Raw genomic sequence first — 20,794 nt, forward strand, 5'->3', positions numbered from 1 at the left:
AGAACATCAAAATATTAGGAATAGGATGATAATAACTTAATCTCCCTAATAATAGTAGTGGATCAAATGACTTTAATAAAGTAAGAGATCAAATCCATTCAAAAAAAAAAAAAAAAAGAGATCAAATGAGAGAGAATTTGTAAGGCCCTTAATCATGACATAGCTATAATCATACTCCTTTTGAAACCTCTAGCAAGTGGATAGTGCAAGTTGAATTTTGATGAGACTATTTTAAATTAGCAATATCAAGTCTGGGGTGGGTGCAGTCTTATAATCATAAATGGTAAATACATAGGAAATCAAATACTCATAAAAACTGGTTTAAAATATGAGTTATGCTATTTATAAATCTTATGTGTAACACATTAAATTTATATGTGAGACCTATTATATTTATAAAAATATAAAAAATAATAATATATTTTTTTCATCTAAACTGATATCATTGCCTTGAAAATTAAAGGTGTGCTAGTTATATTAATAAAGATTATTGTAAATTGATTTAGGCCCTTTTGGATATAAGAAGTGTTTCATCTCATTTTATTTTATCATTACATTTTTTTAAAAAATTTTTTACACAAAATATAATAAACAATTCAATTTTTTTAAATCTTAAAATAATAATAATATTAAAAAATATATATTTTAATAATATTTTATTCAACTTTTAAATTTTTATTTTAACTTTTCTCATCTCAATTGACTATCGAAATGACAACTTATCTCATATAATCATTATAAATTTTCTAAATTCTTAAATAAAATATAATAAATAATTCAAATTTTTTAAATTCTAAAAGAAAAATTAATAATAAAAAAAATTATATTATAATAATATTTTATTCAACTTTCAATAAAAACATTTTATCTCGACTAATTTCATCTAAACTACGTAACTAATCGAGACATAATTCTCATAACATTATAACAAAAAAAAAAAAATACTGTTATTCCTTTTTGTTAAAGGAAAAAGTGGATCCTGCTCAAATTTTTTTATTTAGTGATTAAGAAAATATTATTTAATAATATTATAAATTTTCTTTTAAAAAAAAATTAAAAGTATTAATAGATGATGAAAAAATAAAAAAAAATAAAACGGCCAAGCGGGATGCCCAACGGTGGGTGTAGACACAACCTTCCTCAATCATTTGCTGTTTGATGTTCCAATCCAATGAACCACTGCCACGTGACCGATAAACTACTGTCCAGGGACCTTTACCGCAAACAGCCTGGCATTTTCGCAATATATGAACGACCCGATGGCATTGGATGGCACTTCCAACAAAACAAAGAAAAAGCTCTCCTTCTCTGCCAGCAATTCCTTTTTGTTCCGCGACAGCGCCGGCCTGATTTCAGGTAGCTCTCAATCCTGCTTTACGATCAAACTTTTTTGTATTATCTTTATGTTTTTGTTAAGCAATATTAATTGGTCAAAACTCTATCGATTCTGATTCCTTTCTCCGTTTTCTTCCGATTTCTGTCGCATTTATAATTGTCACCTTTTGAAGACTTGTACAAAAGTTTTGATGGAGTTTTGCTCGATGGGTTCGAGTTTTTGTTGCTTTTAAATAACTTGTCTTTGATGGGTGTACGTGTGAGAGAGGGAGAGAGACAAACACGAGGTTGAAGGAAAAGTAGCAAACCTCTATTAAATCAAAATGGGGTGGAGATTACGAGAAAAAAAAGTTTGTAAAACTAAGGTACTGATTGTTGGTTAAGTCATTCAAACAGATTTTTTTATGGGAGAGAGGTTGTGAACTCGTTATCTTTGTGGAAGATGCGGAAAGTTTGATGCCGTATGGTGACTATGTGGTTGGTTTCTCATAATCGATGTAGATTGGTACTTTCAGAGCTTTTGAAGTGTAATCCCTTTTCAATTTACTCACAAGGTTGGGGATATTGAGCCCTCCTATTATTTTCCAATATGGGTTTGTTTATTAGTGCGAGCTTTGCTACTCATAAGCCTCGTACACCCACATCTCACTTTTTTTATTTTTTAAAATTTTTTTAAAATTATTTTTCGATTTATTTTTTTTAAACTAATTAAATTTTTCTACTCATTATCCATATACCAAACATTTGGTAAAAGAAAAAAAATAAATAAATAAATAAAATGTGTGGTGTGTAGTGTATGGGCTTATGTTTAGAATTTTTCTTATTAGTGCACAAGTAAAATGTCCTGGGTTGTCAAGTGCAAGTGATGCGGGTTTGAGTCTTGAGTACCAGTGCATGCAAAAATTGTTAGTGATTGGGAGCATGTCATTTCAAAGATCCTGCTTGGCAAGACCAATGCTCTTTAGTGGGGCATTATACTATCTAGCAATCTCATATTATTTTTAAATTGGATAATATTTGAAAATTTGTATGATGGGAAGTTTATTGATGCAAAATCTCTTCTGCATTTTATACGGAATCCATTCATGGTGCTTTCTTTTTGCATTTTCTTCTTTAAAATAGATAATGATTCTGGTTGGCTTTTCCAGGGGTTGGTGGGCACTCACAGGCTTTAATTGCAGGCTCAGCATTCATAAAAAATAGGGAACTGTATTCGTGTCCAGAACGACAATATGGGATCTGAAGGACCAAGGGCGGTCACCATTCATGTAACCGGATTTAAGAAGTTTCAAGGGGTTGCTGAAAATCCTACAGAGACAATTGTAAATAATCTGAAGGATTTTGTTGAAAGGAGGGGGTTACCCCCTGGTGTTACTGTTGGGACTTGCACTGTTCTTGAGACTGCTGGAGATGGGGCCCTGCCTTTGCTTTACCAGACGTTGGAATCAGGGATCTCAAGAACGGATGGTACAAGCAATGAGCAAGTTGTATGGGTCAGTTGTCACTTTTTATTATGCAACTCCTAACAATTTTAGAAATCATTTTGTACTTTTGGGATCTGGAAGAACTTAACACCATTTGTGCTTTGATTTCCAAAATTAGTTTATCATCTAGGAACAGCTGTCATGGGGCCTACAAGTTGGATGCACTACTTCAGCCTGACCGAAATCAGGGTAGTGGGACTTAATGGTTGAAAATAAGAATTCTCAGGATGCTTGGTAGTAATTAGGCCAACCTGAAATTTCTGCATAGATATGGACTTAGAAAATGCCTGAAAAGCATTGACAGAAAAGATTTGTCATAGCTCAACGCAGCTCAAGCATTTTTAACTAAATAGTACATAGAATTGTATCTCCAAAAAATTAGAACTGTAAATTATCCATCACCATGCATTGCCCTTGATTTACTGTTTCTGAGTTATTAGACTACTTCATATTTACTAGATGAATTCATAGATGGTGTAATACTTTGTATTTATGAAAATGGTTTCATAGAATGGGGCATTCATTAGTTTGACACAACCATATTTCATTCATTGATCAGTATTGGGGTATCCCAACCCTATGATCAATAGTAATGTTGTGGACCTGTGGAAGCAAAGCTTTCTAAAACACTAGCATGCTTTGGACACCAATGCTGGAAAGAAGAAAGAAATTTACCCCGAGTGACCAATACCTTTGGTCTTTGATCTTCTTTTTTTTTTTTTAGTTTTTTAATTTTTAATTTTTTTTATCAAATCTTAAATATGCCGAACCTTTGCACAGTTTTATGTAGCATTTTGATACCATGATCTATCTACTCCACTGCATTTGCATTCACACATTGTTGAAGTTAACACCCACATCAATACCTCACTTGGTAACCTTTTCCTTCTCCCTCTCCTTGAGAGCATTGCCAATTTATGTTTCCTGCCCACGGAGATAACAGTTGCCAATCACAACTAATGCGGCCTTTTATGGACTGTTGCAAAAAATAATATAAAGAGGATTCTGATAATGCAGAAGCCTGTGTTAGTAGAGTCTCCAGTCTTTCCCGGACTGAGGTTTCCTTATACAAAAAAACTTTTTATCTTTGTTGTTTCTTCAGTTACACTTTGGGGTGAATAGTGGCGCTTTAAAATTTGCCATTGAGCAGCAGGCAGTAAATGAAGCCAATTTTCGTTGTCCAGATGAGTTAGGATGGCAACCTCAGGTGCATGCATTTTTATTTTTTCCCCTTAACATGATGTAGTGTCAAATTATTTTTATTGTATTTTTTTAATCCACTGAGTTATGTTTTGGTTGTATGTTTCCTCAGAAACTTCCCATAGTTTGTGAAGATGGAGGAACTTCCAGGGCAAGAGAGGTACTTTGTGGCCTGCTTTAAATATATAACTGGGCTTTCATCATTCGTTTGGTAGAATTAATACCGAATTGATTTTTTTGGTGACCGCATGGGTATGGTATTAGTTCAGTGCTTCAAGTAATTTAAGGCTTTGAAAAGTATGAATGAGAAAGGACATGGGAGCATGATGATGCTTATCACCGGGGGACATAGGTGCATGTGTGGTGATTGCTTAACAAAAACATCAAAACATCTCTATAAATAGGGAGAAGTACTGTAATTATTGAATAATAAATCGAGAGCCATTTTCCATCTACTGTTATTTGAGTTTGCAATATTCATAGAGATCCTATTATTTATTTTTAAACGTATCTAGCTAAAAGTAGGCTTAAGTTAGACAGATTTAACATGAGACTATTTGGAAGTACATGCATACTTTTTGCTACACTTTGCTTGTTCATGTTCTGCTTGAGAAAGTAAAATAAGGAGAATAAAGGAGGAAAAAATAACTATTTTTTGTCCTTGTATTATAGAGAGAAGGAATCTGGCATATTTTTTTCGTTAAATTTAATATTCTTTCCAAATCCTATATATTATTGTAGAAGGTGTTGGTGGGTCTGAGGATCTGGAATTTTTCTGGAACTCTATTCTTCCCTCATCGATTCATTTTGATAACTACTGGGCACTGATAGTTGTTCCAACTGTGGAATATTGAAGAGTTTTCTTGTCATGACTCTGCTCTCTCTTCATTTTCCTGTGTCCATGTTGAGTTTTTAACGTCTCATCATTTGGTTGTTGCAGACTTGTTGCAGCATTGAGGCTATTCTGAAGTTCTTGAAGAGGAAGGGCTTTGATGTGACCGTATCAAATGATGCCGGCCGATTTGTGTGCAATTATGTGTATTATCATTCTCTTCGTTTTGCTGAACAGAAGGGTCACAAATCTTTATTTGTCCACGTGCCATTATTTTCAAAAATTGATGAAGAAACCCAAATGCGTTTCGTAGCATCCCTTTTGGAAGCCATTGCATCTACATGTTAATGTTTTCAGTCTGTGTGCTCATCCAAACATTCTTGTTTGTCATCTTCTAGCAAATGTAAATCAGCTGGGTCAAAATCAATATAATGGTCGAACTACTTGCTGAATGGCCTACGGGACTGGTATTTGTTGCTCCTTTTTTTTTTTTTTTTGGTGTGGTTCTTCCCTCTTCAGGGCGAGTCATCAATGTGTAAAGTACATCTGTTTGTTATGTTATGGTGCTCAAGAAATTGCTGCCAGTTCTTCAAAAGCATTTCAGTTTTCAATTAAATTTTGGCTGCTTGTTTATCGCGTTATGTTCTAATTTCTGCGTCCTTTCTTTCTTGAACTGTGATAAAAAAACAAATGGCAATGTATTTATGAATAATTACGGCAGATTACTTGTGGAAATGGGACGTGCATACCATATGGTTATGGCTGTCATTATGGGTGGAAAGCCTTATAACGAATTGGCGTATTTAAGGCGTACCCAAAGAACTTTACGTAAGCTTATCAGCGTGTTGTCTTGTTTTAAGGTAGGTGATATGGGAATTCTAGGACGCGACGAACAGAAACTCTTTTTTGAAAAGGCGACGAAAAGAAACTAGATAGCAGTAAAACTTGACTCTATATGGATGATGTTGATTTTATTTATATTAGAAATTCTTTTGGGGAATCCTATTTTCGTACTTCAGAGATGCCCATTATTCGTAGCATTGTCTCATGGGCCATGCAAAGCGCTAAACGCTTGTCCTTTGCCCGAACCATAACCACTTTCAAGCCGAAGTGCACCGTAATCATGGCTTCCTCGCCCCCTTGCCTGGTTTTGGACTCATACTGTGAAAGCAATGCTCAAGAGGGAGTTTACTCCAAAAACCGTGAAATTGATGATCTGATCAAATCTGGGCAATTAAATTCCGCTCTCAACTTGTTTGATGAAATGCTGGTTCGTGATGTTGTTACTTATAATCTACTGATTTCAGGGTATGGCCAATATGGCCTGCCAAAACAGGCTCTTTACTTCTATGATGAAATGGTTTCGCAAGGAATAAGAGAAAGTCCGTCTACATGTTCCTCTGTCTTGGCTGTTTGTAGGGATGGGCAGTTCTATAAAGAAGGAAGTCAAGTTCACTGCAGGGTGCTGACACTCGGGTTTAGCTTCAATTTGTTTGTTTCAAGTTCGCTTGTTGATCTTTATATGCATATGGGGCTTGATAATATAGCTTTGAAGCTCTTTAATGAGTTGCCAGAGCGAAATCTGGCCATGTGGAATTTGGTATTACGTGGGTATTGTGATTTGGATCGATCAGATGAGTTATTGGGATTGTACTCTAAAATGGAATTGGATGGTGTGGAGCCAAATGGTCTTACTTTTTGTTACCTATTTCGTGGATGCAGTAATGAGAAGCTTTTAGATGGAGGGAAGCAGCTGCATTGTCAAGTGGTTAAGGTCGGATGGGTAAGATCAAACATATTTGTTGCTAATGCATTGGTGGATTTTTATTCTGCGTGTGGGAGTTTAATTGATGCAAAGAAATCATTTGAGACTATTCCAGTGGAGGATGTGATTTCATGGAATTCAATTGTTGCAGTCCATGCAGATAATGGTTTATTGGCTGAAGCTCTCAAATTATTTTCTATAATGCAGCTTCTAGGCAAGAGACCATCAATTCGATCATTTGCAAGGTTCTTGAATCTGTCTAGTGGGATGACGAATATTCAGCTTGGGAAGCAGATTCACTCTTATGTTCTAAAATTGGGATATGATCATGGAAGCATACATATCCAATCTGCTTTGATAGATATGTATGGGAAATGTTGGGACATTGAGAGTTCTGTGACCATATATAATTGTGGTCCGGAGAGAACACTGGAGTGTTGCAACTCATTAATGACCTCATTGTTGCACTGTGGCATCACTGAAGATGTGGTTGAGATGTTTGGTTTGATGGTTGACAAGGGAGTTGGACTTGATGAAGTCACTTTCTCCACGACATTGAAGGCATTGTCAGTATCTGCTTCAACAAGCTTTGCTAGCTGCAGATTGCTACACTGTTGTGCAATAAAATCAGGTTTTGAATCTGATAATGCAGTTGCATGTTCCCTAATAGATGCATATTCCAGATGTGGTCACATTGAGCTTTCTCGTATTGTTTTCGACAAAATACCTTCCCCAAATGTCATTTGTTTCACGTCCCTCATCAATGGATACGCCAGGAATGGAATGGGAAGAGAAGGTCTTGAGATGCTTCAAGCACTGGTCCAAAAGGGTCTGAAACCAGATAGAGTGGCATTCTTGTGTGCATTAACAGGGTGCAGCTATTCCGGGTTGGTCAAAGAAGGAAGGCTGCTGTTTGATTCAATGAAAACACTACATGGGATAGACCCAGATAGGCAGCATTATTCATGTACGGTTGATCTGTTAGGCCGTGCCGGTTTGCTTGATGAAGCAGAAGAGTTGCTGCAAATGGCACCTGGAAAAGGTGATGGTGTGATGTGGAGTTCGTTGCTGCGAAGTTGTAGGGTCCATGGGAACGAGATAGTGGGAAGGAGAGTAGCCAAAACCTTGTTGGAGATTGAACCAGAGGATCCTGCAGTTTGTTTGCAAGTTTCAAACTTCTATTCTGAAATAGGCGAGTTTCATACCTCAACGCAACTTAGAAAGAGGGCAATGTCAAGGAAGGTGACACGGAAGATTGGTCACAGTTTAATTGAGGTAAACTGTCTCAATTAAACTGTCGCTGTTACCATCAACGTCCCATAAGGATGGAATCATGGAACCAACCAAGTGAGCAAAACTTGGAATAAAGTGCAGAGCCTCAAAATAGAGCGTGGTCAATGGTTGCTTGGACTACATTTCCAAGAAGCTGAACCTGTTTCTGAGTGTGAATCTTCCATAGAATTGACTGCGGACGAGTTTCTTTTGCTTAAAGAACTTGACGTGCATGTAATCATGTACAGCAGGATTTGTATTGGGTTGCCCTGTTTGCTGTAACTAACCGATCGAACCTCACACCATATATTTCTTTGCTTTTGCTTCTGCTTTTTCTATTTTTGGGGGCGTGGGGCTTATTAAATATTGTTTGTAATTTTTTAGACGCTGTATGTGCACATGAAGATCGTGTTCTACAATTTATGAGAGATGTTCACATGATATTAACTTGCTAGCTTTATTTTATTTATTTCTCATGGCTGTAGAGATTCTCTCTAATTGCCTGATCGAATTGGATGGTCCTACACCATTTAACATTTGTCTATATAGGATTCTGGGGGTAAAGTGGATCCAACATGAGCATGATCTAATTCCATTAAAAAATTGGAGATGATCTCGATTGGGGAGGGGGAGAGAGAGAGAGAGAGATTCATGAACAGAAAACAACAAAAGCGGTGGATTTTGTGGTCTTGTTGAAGAGTAAAGCAAAGAGTGAGGGAAAATTTTTTTCCTTGTACTTAAAGCATGGGCATGTAGAGAATGAAACACCTTCATCTACTTTCAAGCCAAGCCATATAGCGCACAAAACCTTTCATTTTCTTAATTAATACGTGCATATAAATTATAATCAAATGCGTTCATTCAATTTATAAAAATCAATCAATCTAGCAAAACTTCCAGAACAAACCATGGATAAATTATTCTTGGTGTCCTTTCTTGGAATACTTATAACGGCACACGGAGTTGCAGGAAACATGGTATATGATGATATTGGCATGCTCGAAGTAATAGAAAGCTTGGAGATAGAAGAAGAAAATGGGATGGAACTTTCCCCCATCCCTGCATGGACCAGTGAACGTGGTAGCAAGGTTCTTGTGAATGTGGATAGCGTTGGTGCTGTTGGAGATGGAGTTTCTGATGATACCCAGGTGAACGAACCCAATTTTTTCAGTAAGCCTATATTTAAATCTCAAGCTTTTACCAAGAACATGAATCTGCTTGCCTACTTTAATATATCCAACTATTATTATTATTATTAAATGAAGTTAAATGTCATTACAGTTATTGTTGTCCTATAATATTATTATTATATCAGGCTTTCTTAAAAGCATGGGACATTGCCTGCTCTACTCCAAAATCAGTTCTTTTGGTGCCTCAAGGACGACTTTATCTTGTTAATGCAACAAGATTTAAGGGGCCATGCTCAGAAAAATTAGTGATCCAGGTAAAATGCTTTTTACCCGACCATATATTAGAATTTGGTTCATAAGTGTCAGATGCTCTATTGTTTCAAAAAGTTTAAGGGGATAGGAATGATGAACTTAATCTTTCATTTCACCAACTATTGGTTTCTGTTTTGTAACTGAAATGTTTAAGGTCTTTCTATTCATTTCCATTGATAAAACTATGGCTTTATTGACTGTTGCTGTCTTTATCATCTCAACAACTAAGATGTTCTTGGGTACAGATTGATGGAACAATAATAGCTCCAGATGAGCCAAAAAACTGGGATCCAAAGCTCCCCCGAATATGGCTTGATTTTTCTAAACTAAATGGAGTCACTTTCCAAGGAGATGGAGTAATTGATGGCTCAGGAAGCAAATGGTGGGCATCATCTTGCAAAAGGGACAAAGCAAAAGTAATATTTCAAAACATACACTATACTTTTATTTGTATGTCAAACATTAATTCAACAAATGACATTAAATTCTCTTTTTCCTTTTTTCTGTTCCCAATTTTACAGCCTTGCAGGGGGGCGCCAACGGTAAGGATCTATCCATAGTTACAACCATACTTCCAGAAGAGAATTCATGATCTGACCAAGTGGGACTAGAATCATCAAGTAGAATTTAACTCACAAGATTAACTAATTGCAGGCACTAACTATAGACTCAAGCTCAGCTATAATGGTGAAAGGCCTCACTATCCAGAACAGCCAACAGATGCATTTTGTTATTTCCAGGTCTGATTCTGTGCGCATTTCTGGAGTACGAGTGTCGGCTCCAGGAGACAGTCCCAACACTGATGGAATCCATATCACTGAATCAACTAATGTTCTTCTCCAAGATTGCAAAATTGGAACAGGTTCTCAAATCTTATCTTTTGTAGTAGGGACTAGCATGAAGTCGAATAATGACTGCCTCAGATATGACTAATCTTTAGACTAAGAAAAACCAGTATTTAGTTTGTTACTTGTAAAACATCCAAGTAATAGCTGAAGTAATGCCTTCTATACAAATCATAGACACAATTACAGCGTGTCTGACAAAGTTAGTATAAATAAAAGGTGATCTACCTCATGTACATTGATGTGCTAAGTAAGCATGCTGATCAGTTGTGTTCCACGGTAATTTTGCATGTAATATCCAGGAGATGACTGCATCTCAATTGTCAATGCTAGCTCCAATATCAAGATGAAGAGGATCTACTGTGGACCTGGACATGGAATCAGGTACCATCTTTAGTTGACATTAAGCTCTTAGAATTTGCTGGTGCAATTAACCCAAAAGGATCTAGCAAAAATGGCAGACTATATATGATCACACTTTAAAGTTTAGAGAACTGTAACTGAAAATTAATTTTCTCTGTTACTCATATTGGTGCAAAATTATTCTATTTAGCATTGGAAGCCTTGGAAAAGACAACTCCACTGGCATAGTCACGAAGGTCGTCTTGGATACAGCATTCCTCAAGGAGACTACCAATGGCCTCAGGATAAAAACCTGGCAGGTAATGCTCAACATTCTGCTGGCTAATAATATAATACCCGTACTTTGTAATTGGAAAAGGATAGGAACGGATGAAACTAGGAAAGAGACTGCCATAACCTTCCAAGTGACACAATAACCATTCACAATGGCTATTATAAGATTTTTATTTTTCGTGTCAAACATAGAATTGGATTCCTAATTTTTCTACCAACAGTCATAGAACATGAAATTGGAGTTCTCTACATGCTGCTGCATGTTCATAGAACATGTTCTAGCAAATCGCACTTAGAGCTATGTGAAATCTAGCAAATTGCGGTATGTCTGAATCCCCATGGGATCAAGATGGCATTGAATTTCTTTCACTCTGGTGTTCTGGAATAGGGAGGTTCTGGTTATGTTCGCGGAGTAACTTACCAAAATGTGAGGATGGAAGATGTATCAAACCCCATCATTATTGATCAGTTCTACTGTGATTCTCCAAAAGCTTGTCAAAACCAGGTACTATTCTCCAAGTTCCCTTTCATCAAATCTAAAATCTTTGTCATTTGGATATCGATCATATTAATTAGAAAAATGTATATCATAAAATTGTCATCCAATCATGAATCTGACAATTATGATTTCTTGTGTATATTCTTGGTTTGTCAGACGTCAGCTGTGAATATAAGCCAGATCGTCTACCGGAACATTAGTGGAACTACAAAGAGTGCAAAGGCCATGAAATTTGCTTGCAGTGACACACATCCATGCAGGCACATAGTCCTTAGCAACATTAACTTGGAGAAGAAAGATGGCACTGTAGAGACATACTGCAACTCTGCCCAAGGCTTTGGCTATGGAATTGTGCATCCTTCAGCTGACTGCCTATCTTCCAATGACAAGGAATATGTCTTTATCAATCAGGAAGAAGATGTTGAAGATGCAGGAACCAGCAGAGAGCATATTGTTCACACTGAGCTCTGAGTTTGACTTAGCTCCCTATTAGGACTCAAATAACAACACCATAGTATACCAAACCGGGTAAATGGATTTTAGGGTCACCCCTCGAAATTTCTCAAGGGAAGTTTGAGGTGCCCAAGATAAATCTCAAGGTAAATTCAACATGTTATATGATCATATAGTTATAGCATACGAAAAGCTTTGTGGAACTAATTCAGAGAAAACAGAAAGGATTTGTGTTGTGCGGTTACTACTGGATAAAAGAATTAACAATTTTAAGAATACTAAGTTATATATTGTTTCACAACTTGGTGGTCACCCAAGGTTTCTTGGCTTTTATTATCAATCATCTTTGTGGGTGTTGGCATTACAAAAAATAAATGAAGAAAAAGCAAAGAAAGATTTACTGCTGATCTCCACATATACAGCAAGCAAGAAAGAGGGACTGATCCAAACAGAAAATATCACAAACTTGAGGAAAAAAAAAATGGTAATATTACAATATTTTGATCTATTAACAAAGAAAATTCTCATGATGTCATTGTTTTATTTTCTGGTCTATGATCTTTTTTGGAGCTGGCCCATGAGAAAATTGTTCAACTATTATGGTTTTTATTTATTTGCAATGATTCTCACCACCATGACCAAATGTGCGAGGCAATAGTCTACGCAATAATTCATCTTTTATGCATTAATAGTTGGTAGAAGTACCGAGAAACAAAGCTGTGTTTCTAAAATTGGAAAAGCTGAATGAGAACAATTACAGACAAGTAGGGGACCTCTGAGGCATTCGACTCCACTCCATAGAAAGCGATACAATTCATAAACAGGCAGATTATTTAAACCCATTGTAGAACAATTTCTACCTTTCATATAAAATAAATAATAAAAATCTCTCCTTTTCTATTAGTTTAAGTTTTTGAAACAAGTGATAATTTTACATAGTATCAAAGCAGAAGTCCTGAATTTGAATCATGACTCTACACTTCACCAATTAATTGAATATTTCACGTGTTAGGCCTCTCATTAAAAAGAGTCTCACCCACATATGAAAGGAGTGTTAATATATAAAATAAATACTAAAATCTACCTCTAACACGAAGAATTAGAAAACACAAAGTTATAATGAACCATTCTCTGTTGGATTTCCTTTGTTTGCAAAGTGACAAATGCGTCTTCTGTAGAGCAATTTGTGTAGTACAAGTGAGTGGTCCATGTTGTGAAAAAACAATAACAATAAAGTGAAAAAGTAATATGAATGAGAAAACAATCACACATGACACAAAATTTATGTAGTTCGGCAAATTGCCTACATCTACAAGAGCTGCAGAGGATTTATATTACTGAGGAATCACACACTACAATGATAGGGCGATTACAGTACGCCTACAATGTTCTACAGTACGGCCATATGATATAATAATCATATATATAATCAAACGGCAGAAAAAACTCTAGATCCGTGTAAAATACATATTCACTCGAGCAGCGTGTTGAGCGCGCGTCGAGCGAACTTCCTTCCCGCATCCGTTCGAGCTCACTGTCGAGTTAACATCGAGTTTTTAACTCTGTCTGACTTCACTCGAGCGGCCAATGCCTCCACTCGAGCCGTGTGGATTAGACTCCACAATACTCAACAATTCTCCCACTTGGAGACTGGTACACTCGCTGTATCGACGTCTTCATCAAACATGATATCTTCCACCTCTGTAACTCACTGCCCCTGTCTTCATGCTAGAAGACCAACTGAAGTTGCGCACAACTTCAGTTTCTCAAGTGTAACACCCTTTGTCAACATATCAGCAGGGTTCTTGCTTCCACATATCTTCTTAAGTAACAATTGTCCGTCATCTAACAATGATCGTATGAAGTGATACATGATCTGAATGTGATTGGTCTTGGAATGAAATGCTAGATTATTGGCAAGGAATATGGCACTCTGACTATCACTGTAGAGAGTACCTTTCTGATTCTTTTTACCCAATTCCTCCAAGAAGCCCTGTAGCCATATCATCTCCTTTGCAGCATCTGACACTACACTATACTCAACTTCTGTAGTAGACAAAGAAACTATTTTCTGTAGATTAGAACCCCATGACACTGCAGTACCACCAAGTGTATAAACAAAGCCATTGGTACTCTTTCTGCTGTCAATATCTCCAACATCAACATAGCCCTGCACCTTTAAGTTCTCTCCTGAACACAAGCAGGTTTCTGAGGAGCCCTTTAGGTACCTCAAAATCCATTTCACTGCTTCCCAATGTTGCTTGCCTGGGTTACTCATGTATCTACTCACAACTCCCACTACATGGGCAATATCCGGTCTTGTGCAAACCATAGTATACATAAATGAACCAATAGCTGAGGCATAAGGAACCTTACTCATATAATTTTGTTCCTCCTTTGACTCAGGTGACTAATTCTTGCTGAGTCTAAAGTGACTGCCAAAGGGTGTGCCAACTGGTTTGGCCTTGTCCATATTGAACCTGCTGAGTACCTTTTTTACATACTCAGTCTGTGAGAGTCTCAATGTACCTCTGACTCTATTTCTGACAATTCTCATGCCAAGGATTTGCTTTGCAGCTCCCAAATCTTTCATTGCAAAGTGCTTTGACATTTGCTTCTTCAGATTATTGATCTCATCAATACCAACCCCTGCAATAAGTATGTCATCTACATACAAAAACAGAATAATATAAGAATTTTCAAAGTGCCTGACATAAAAATAATGATCTGCCTGACATCTGATGTACCTTGCACTGTGCATGAAATTATCAAATTTCTTGTACCACTGTTTAAGAGCTTTCTTCAGGCCATACAAGCTCTTCTTCAGTCTACAAACTGAACTTTCCTTTCCCTGTACCACAAACCCCTTAGGCTGGTGCATATAGATGTCTTCTTCAAGGTCTCCATGAAGAAATGCTGTCTTCACATCTAATTGCTCAAAGAATAAATCTTCAGTAGCAACCATAGCCAGTATCATTCTAATGGTTGTGATCTTCACCACAGGAGAAAAGATCTCAGAGTAATCAATACCCTACTTCTGCTGAAAGCGTTTTACAACAAGTCTGCCTTTGTACCTCTTACTGCGATCATGCTCAGTTTTCATCCGGTACACCCACTTGTTGTGTAATGCCTTCTTCCCTTATGGAATTTTTGTCAACTTTCATATCTGATTCCCTAACAGGGAATCCATATCATCTTTCATGACCAGCTCCCACTTGCTAAAATTTTCATCTTGCAAGGTTTCTTCGTAACTCTGCGGTTCTTCACCATCTGTCAACAGAATATAATTCAAGGTAGGTGAAAAATACTGTGGAGGATGTATAGTCCTAACTGACCTACAAACTGCAACTGTAGGAGTGGAAGGCTCTGAAACTGCCTGCGGAATAATAGGAATGGGTGCACTGGACCCACTCTCCCCGTCACTCACATCTCATCACTGCACTGTGACCTCTGGTAGGTCATCTAATCTTACAAAGTCGGACTCCTGAGGAGCTACTTCAGAAGTTGTACTAGACTTATCCTTGTACATAATTTTCTCATTGAAAATCACAATTCTGCTTCTTATGATTTTCTGACCCTAATCATCCCAGAAACGATTGCTAAATGCTTCGTCTCCATAACCAACGAAATAACATTTCCTTGACTTAGTCTCAAGTTTACTACGAGTATCAGAATCAATAAGTATATAAGAAAGACAGCCAAAAGCTTTAAGGTGAGAAAATTTAACCTCTTTCCCGCTCCAAACCTCCTCAGGCAATCCACAATCCAGTGGAACTGATGATCCTCTATTTATCAAGTAAATGGCAGTACTGACTGCATCTGATAGAAAGTGGGTGGTAGTCCAGCGTGCAACCTCATGCTTCTAGCACGCTTATTAATAGTTCTGTTCATACGCTCAGCAACTCCATTTTGCTGTGGTGTCCTAGGAATGGTCTTTTCCATTCTGATATGAGAGCTGCACAATACTCCTTGAACCCTCCATCAATATACTCATCACCATTGTCAGACCTCAAACATTTTAGTTTCAGGCCTATCTCTGTCTCAATCATGGCCTTCAAAAAATACATCACATTAAATACATCACATTTATGCTTCAAAAAATAAACCTATACCTTCCTACTATGGTCATCAATGAACGTGAAATAGTAAAGAGAACCTCCAATAGATGCCACTGGGGAAGGTTCCCATACATCCGTGTGCACTAGATCCAGTTTTCTAGTTTTAGGCGTTCTACCACTTTTCAAGAAGCTGACTTTCTTTTGTTTCCCCATAATGCAACTTTCACACATATTGAGATCAACTGACTTCAGTTCTGGTAGCTTGCCTCTAGACAGAAGTTCTTTCATACCCTTCTGACTCATATGGCCAAGCCTACAATGCCACAAATCTGCTGTACTCTCTGCAACGATAGTAGCAATAGTGTTAATCAAACCAGTAGTCATATATAGTGTACCAGTTTTCTTACCACGAGCCAGTACCAATGCCCTTTTTGTGACTTTCCAGGTGCTATATGAGAACACTACTGAATGACTACATTTATCGAGCTGCTCAACAGAAATGAGGTTCTTCTTCAACTCAGGAATGTGTCTAACCTTTTGCAAGGTCCATTTGTTCTTGCCAGGGAGTGCAATATCAATGTCTCACATCTCCACTACGTTCAAAGCCTCTCCATCAGCCAAATACATCTTCCCAAAATTACCTGCAATATAGTTCCGCATAGGTCCCGATGGGAAGATGTATAGAAGGAAGCCCCTAAATCCAATATCTAGTCATCAAATAGACTATGAACTGCAGGCAATAATGCATCTTGTACTTCTTTAGTTACCACATTAGCACTATCATTTTCGATTTTCTAAGGATTTTTACGGTTCTTCTCTATGTGGCCAGCTTTGCCACAATTCCAACAAGTTGCCTGCTGACCAGGCCTCAATTTGCTCTTACCCTGTTCTTTGATTTTGACCTTCCTCTGTTTGAGTTCCTATTTTGTGTTCTCCCTCGAGAATCAACATTCAGTGCTGAACTTGAACCTGAGGTTTCACTTGAATCTTTCCTTTGCACCTTCTCAGTCAAAATCAAATCACGAATATCATCATATTTCAATTTAGATTTACTAGCAGAATTACTGACAACCATTCTCATGACTTCCCAACTATTTGGCAGTAGAGCCAATAATATCAGTGCACGTATCTCATCAACAAATTCGATTTCAACAGACGACAGTTGATTTGTGATAGTATTAAAATTATTCAGATGGTGTGCAACAGATGTACCATCTGCCATATTCAAATTGAATAACTTTTTCATTAAATGTACCTTGTTATTCGCTGACGGCTTTTCATACATACCTGACAAAGCCGCCATGAGATCCGCACTCGTCTTCTCCTTGATGACGTTGTGTGCAACAGATCTCGACAAGGTTAATCGAATAACCCTTAGAACCTGTCGATCCAACAGGTTCCAATCAGCCTCATCCATCTTTTCGGTCGCTTTCCCAATAGTGGAAGATGGAGTTTCTTCCCATAGAGGTAGTCCTCTATCTGCATCCTCCAGTAACCAAAATCCGTGCCATCAAACTTCTCAATCCCCGATACCTTCACTTCATCTCCAGCCATCGTTTTCCCTCAGACCTGAACATTGGCTCTTGATACCAATTGTTATGAAAAATGATGACAATAAAGTAAAAAAATAATATGAACGAGAAAATAATCACACACGACAATAGATTTACGTGGTTCGGCAAATTACCTACGTTCACAGGAGCTGGAGAGGATTTTTATTACTGAGAAATCACACACTACAATGATGGGGCGATTACTGTACGTCTACAGTGTTCTACAGTACGATCATATGATATAATAATCATATATATAGTCAAAAGGTGGAAAAAACCCTAGATCTGTGTAAAATACATGTTCGCTCTAGCGGCGTATCGAACGTGCGTCGAGCGAACTTCCTTCCCACATCTGCTCGAGCTCACTGTCAAGCTGACATCGAGCGTTCAACTCTGCCTGACTTCGCTCGATGGGCCAATGCCTCCACTCGAGCCGTGTGGACCAGACTCCACAGTACTCAACAGTCTAGACTCCAGCAACGTACTCTCTCTCTCTAGGACGTAGCTTCTCTCTCTACTAAGCTCTTCACTGCCTCATTCTCTAATAAAAAATATACTCGGTGAGAGTCTTGGATTGGAAGTCTCGAGTGTTAAATTATGAAACTTTGCATTTGAACGCTAATTTACTCGTTTTAATACTAAATTTTCAAAGTGGTGCCTACCTCTCCACGTGTTTGATTTCAGCTTAGAATATATTCATACTAGAAACATTGAATATTTTTCAGCATATTATATTAAATATAGGCAAATAAATAGAAAAAACTTTCAAATTTATTTTATCTCACCCGACCAACCTTGGGGATTCCGATCGAATGGTGAACATTTTGAACATGGCATTCTAATATATTTATAAACAGTTCAATTATGAAAATTGTTCGAGTACGAAATCTTCATAATAATGGCACCTAGTTTATGCTTCACATACTGTTCAAACTGCTAATAAACTGTTCCAACAGAAATAATCGACTATTTCTTAGCATATCCCAAATGTATGTCGTCATGCGTGGAAAAATTTCTCAGCTGTGTTCTGTCGCCTGACCCACCTTGAAAATTCCTTTCGAAACAATTTTATTTAATATATTGTAAACATATATACATATAAATATTTGTGAAAAACATTGTATTCTTATAATTAGTGATTTTCATAATTATTCTAGTATAGTTATATAGTCATAAATAATTGGACCGTACTACGTCCACTACTCCTAACGCCCGGTTGGAGCTACAGTTAGATATATAAGAGTTTTTTTGTTGTTGTTTTTTTATATGTATTTTTTTAACATTTTTAAATATATATTTTTAAAAAAAGCACAATATCATTAAAAAGATATTTCCTTAATCATGAAGTAAAAAAAATATATATATAAAAAAAAGTGAGCGGTAGTTGAAAGCGGTGACTATATCATTTTCCTAAATAATTAGTATAAGATAACTAGTACAATATAACTAGTATATTATGTTATAGTATAATATATTATAGCTAGTATGTATATATATAATATTATAGTATAATATAAACATACTATACTATAAATGGCAATATATATCGTTAGAGTATTAATTGTTCGAACAAAGTATACGCCTGTTGGAATGTACTTGGGTCCTCTACTGTTTGAATGCTCATAATTTGTTTGAACAGCCAAAATCCCACTATAGACTATTCAAAGGTAATTAGTTACACATTCGAAAAACTTATACACTTGTTTGAACGTACCTAGGTCCTCAATAGAAATGAATCATCGTAGTTTATTCTGGAAACTTCATACATAAACGGTTTGAACATGATATTTTTTATTTGAACTAATAAAATACTTCTATATCACATGTTAATGTTGTGTTTCGCATACTTTTGGGCTGGGCTCTCAACAACTCGGGTTTTCGGTCTTGGGCCTGCAAACACAAAGAGAATACTGTGAGACGGTGGCTAGGGACTCTCCGATGCCAAAGTCAGTATCGTCTTAGAGTTTAGTACAAGAAAATAGAGAGTCCAGAGAGAGTTTCCAGTACTTGGGGATTGCTTTTTATACCTGATTTCTAAGGTCAAACACCCATACCCTGTGTTAGGGGGGATATGTCCCCTCATCATTTTTTTTAGTCAGGTACCTTTAATGCAGCGTGGCTTCTGGAGTGGTGCAATTAATGCGATGTAGCTCTTTGCCCCATTCATCCTATAGATGCATGCCGTCAGGCTCTCCCTTCCTCATCCATCAGAGGATCAAGGGCTCCCCACTATTTGTGCCTTCCTGTTTGCTCAAAGCTATGTGGGATTGAGCTCCGTAGGGGGATGCTGAGGTGGCTTGTTCCTTCTTCCTTTGCGTTATGGTGGGTTTCTCGCGTGTTTCAGGTCATAGGTCAACTTCTGCTCCAAGGTCAGGGTCCTCTGATGGGTCGATGGACTGCCCGACACTCATTTGGGCCCCTTTCGTATTTGGGCCTGTGCACTAGGCCTCTGGCCTGAGGGAAAAATCCCCTACATCATGTTTAAACAATATAACATCCAGTTCGAACGTACCTGGGTCCTTGACAGATGAAACATTATAAGTTCATAACGTATTATGCAAACTTAATTCATGAATATTCAACCGTTCAAATAATCACATTTGGTTTGAACATCTAAAATAAATTATATTAAAACATTCAAATTGAAAAATACTAGTTTGAACATGACTTTTTGGAGACATAAGACCTAGTTTTCAATTTGAACAGTTCATTTTCACAAACACCGTTCAAAGCCACCATTGTCGTTCGCCACCACTCTTAGTCTTCGTCGTAGACTAACAATTGGCTGTCATCTAAGAGTTATGTACCACCATCCTTGTCTCTATAGGCTTGAAACTAGGGCTGTTGTGTGCTGAAAATGAGGTTGGGATTTCAAATTGGATTTGACCTATTTTTGGTATTTTTCGGCTGCCACGCATGGCGTTTAGCCTTATAAATGATTAAGTGAGGTCTAGACTTCACTCCATGTTGATTTGTATGTTTAAAACTAATTATTTTTTATGAAGCGTTGGTTTTTACAATGGCCGAGTCAACTAAGTCATTGATCATTGATGTTCATGCCTGGGGTACCATCATTTGAACGGCATAAAAAATGTTCAAATAGTTTTTAGCCAAATAGTCATTTTTCCAATTCAAACTTGTCACCATACGTTCGAACGCAAAAAACTGAGTCAAATATTTATTTGAATCAATTTGACTCGATTCAAACAGATAAACAATAGCTCGAGGAGTATCTCATACACAAGTTTCAAGGCCATATGATGATGTTGTTCGAACCACATATTTATTTTTCGAATGAAATTAAACCATTGGAACAAGGCCTCGTTATTGTTCGAAAGGTTTTATTTAACATTCGAATAAGCTAAACGTTAGTTTGAATTGTATATTTTTTATTCGAACAATTCTCAATATAACATAATT

At 37.0% G+C, this 20,794-nt stretch overlaps 3 protein-coding genes across 5 annotated transcripts; all 3 read left to right on the top strand.

Annotated features, from left to right (window-relative positions):
- Nucleotides 1–1,214: 1,214 nt before the first annotated feature.
- LOC122313110 (pyrrolidone-carboxylate peptidase 1) lies at nucleotides 1,215–5,467 on the top strand. Of its 2 annotated transcripts, none has more exons than XM_043127844.1 (5): nucleotides 1,215–1,356; nucleotides 2,484–2,828; nucleotides 3,922–4,026; nucleotides 4,132–4,179; nucleotides 4,960–5,467. In XM_043127844.1, exons 2-5 carry the CDS (start codon nucleotides 2,568–2,570, stop codon nucleotides 5,197–5,199), a joined length of 654 nt encoding a protein of 217 aa, XP_042983778.1. In that variant the 5' UTR covers nucleotides 1,215–1,356; nucleotides 2,484–2,567; the 3' UTR covers nucleotides 5,200–5,467. The 2 variants fall into 2 exon arrangements, with proteins under 2 accessions (XP_042983778.1, XP_042983779.1); XM_043127845.1 differs by having other exon boundaries at nucleotides 1,257–1,356; nucleotides 2,517–2,828.
- An 80-nt stretch (nucleotides 5,468–5,547) lies between these two features.
- On the top strand, nucleotides 5,548–8,335 carry LOC122313107 (pentatricopeptide repeat-containing protein At3g03580). 2 transcript variants are annotated; one of them, XM_043127842.1, is made up of 2 exons: nucleotides 5,548–6,634; nucleotides 6,824–8,335. In XM_043127842.1, the coding sequence occupies exons 1-2, from the start codon at nucleotides 5,807–5,809 to the stop codon at nucleotides 7,907–7,909; spliced, it is 1,914 nt and encodes a 637-aa protein (XP_042983776.1). In that variant the 5' UTR covers nucleotides 5,548–5,806; the 3' UTR covers nucleotides 7,910–8,335. The 2 variants fall into 2 exon arrangements, with proteins under 2 accessions (XP_042983776.1, XP_042983775.1); XM_043127841.1 differs by having other exon boundaries at nucleotides 5,549–8,335.
- A 127-nt stretch (nucleotides 8,336–8,462) lies between these two features.
- On the top strand, nucleotides 8,463–12,049 carry LOC122313109 (probable polygalacturonase At1g80170). Its single transcript, XM_043127843.1, has 9 exons — nucleotides 8,463–9,036; nucleotides 9,204–9,332; nucleotides 9,576–9,746; nucleotides 9,852–9,872; nucleotides 9,985–10,192; nucleotides 10,478–10,559; nucleotides 10,729–10,837; nucleotides 11,200–11,316; nucleotides 11,467–12,049. The coding sequence occupies exons 1-9, from the start codon at nucleotides 8,797–8,799 to the stop codon at nucleotides 11,779–11,781; spliced, it is 1,392 nt and encodes a 463-aa protein (XP_042983777.1). The 5' UTR covers nucleotides 8,463–8,796; the 3' UTR covers nucleotides 11,782–12,049.
- The last annotated feature ends 8,745 nt before the right edge of the window (nucleotides 12,050–20,794 follow it).

This window comes from Carya illinoinensis, chromosome 6 (genome assembly GCF_018687715.1).
Source record: "Carya illinoinensis cultivar Pawnee chromosome 6, C.illinoinensisPawnee_v1, whole genome shotgun sequence".
NCBI classification, from domain to species: domain Eukaryota; kingdom Viridiplantae; phylum Streptophyta; class Magnoliopsida; order Fagales; family Juglandaceae; genus Carya; species Carya illinoinensis.

Excerpts from the sequence above, each read along its gene's own strand:
- LOC122313110 (XM_043127844.1), top strand. The coding sequence starts at position 2,568 with ATGGGATCTGAAGGACCAAGGGCGGTCACCATTCATGTAACCGGATTT. Across the intron at positions 2,829-3,921 it reads GCAATGAGCAAGTTGTATGG|TTACACTTTGGGGTGAATAG; the intron begins GTCAGTTGTCAC and ends TTGTTTCTTCAG. Across the intron at positions 4,180-4,959 it reads GAACTTCCAGGGCAAGAGAG|ACTTGTTGCAGCATTGAGGC; the intron begins GTACTTTGTGGC and ends TGGTTGTTGCAG.
- LOC122313107 (XM_043127841.1), top strand. The coding sequence starts at position 5,807 with ATGGATGATGTTGATTTTATTTATATTAGAAATTCTTTTGGGGAATCC.
- LOC122313109 (XM_043127843.1), top strand. The coding sequence starts at position 8,797 with ATGGATAAATTATTCTTGGTGTCCTTTCTTGGAATACTTATAACGGCA. Across the intron at positions 9,037-9,203 it reads GAGTTTCTGATGATACCCAG|GCTTTCTTAAAAGCATGGGA; the intron begins GTGAACGAACCC and ends TTATTATATCAG. Across the intron at positions 9,333-9,575 it reads CAGAAAAATTAGTGATCCAG|ATTGATGGAACAATAATAGC; the intron begins GTAAAATGCTTT and ends TCTTGGGTACAG.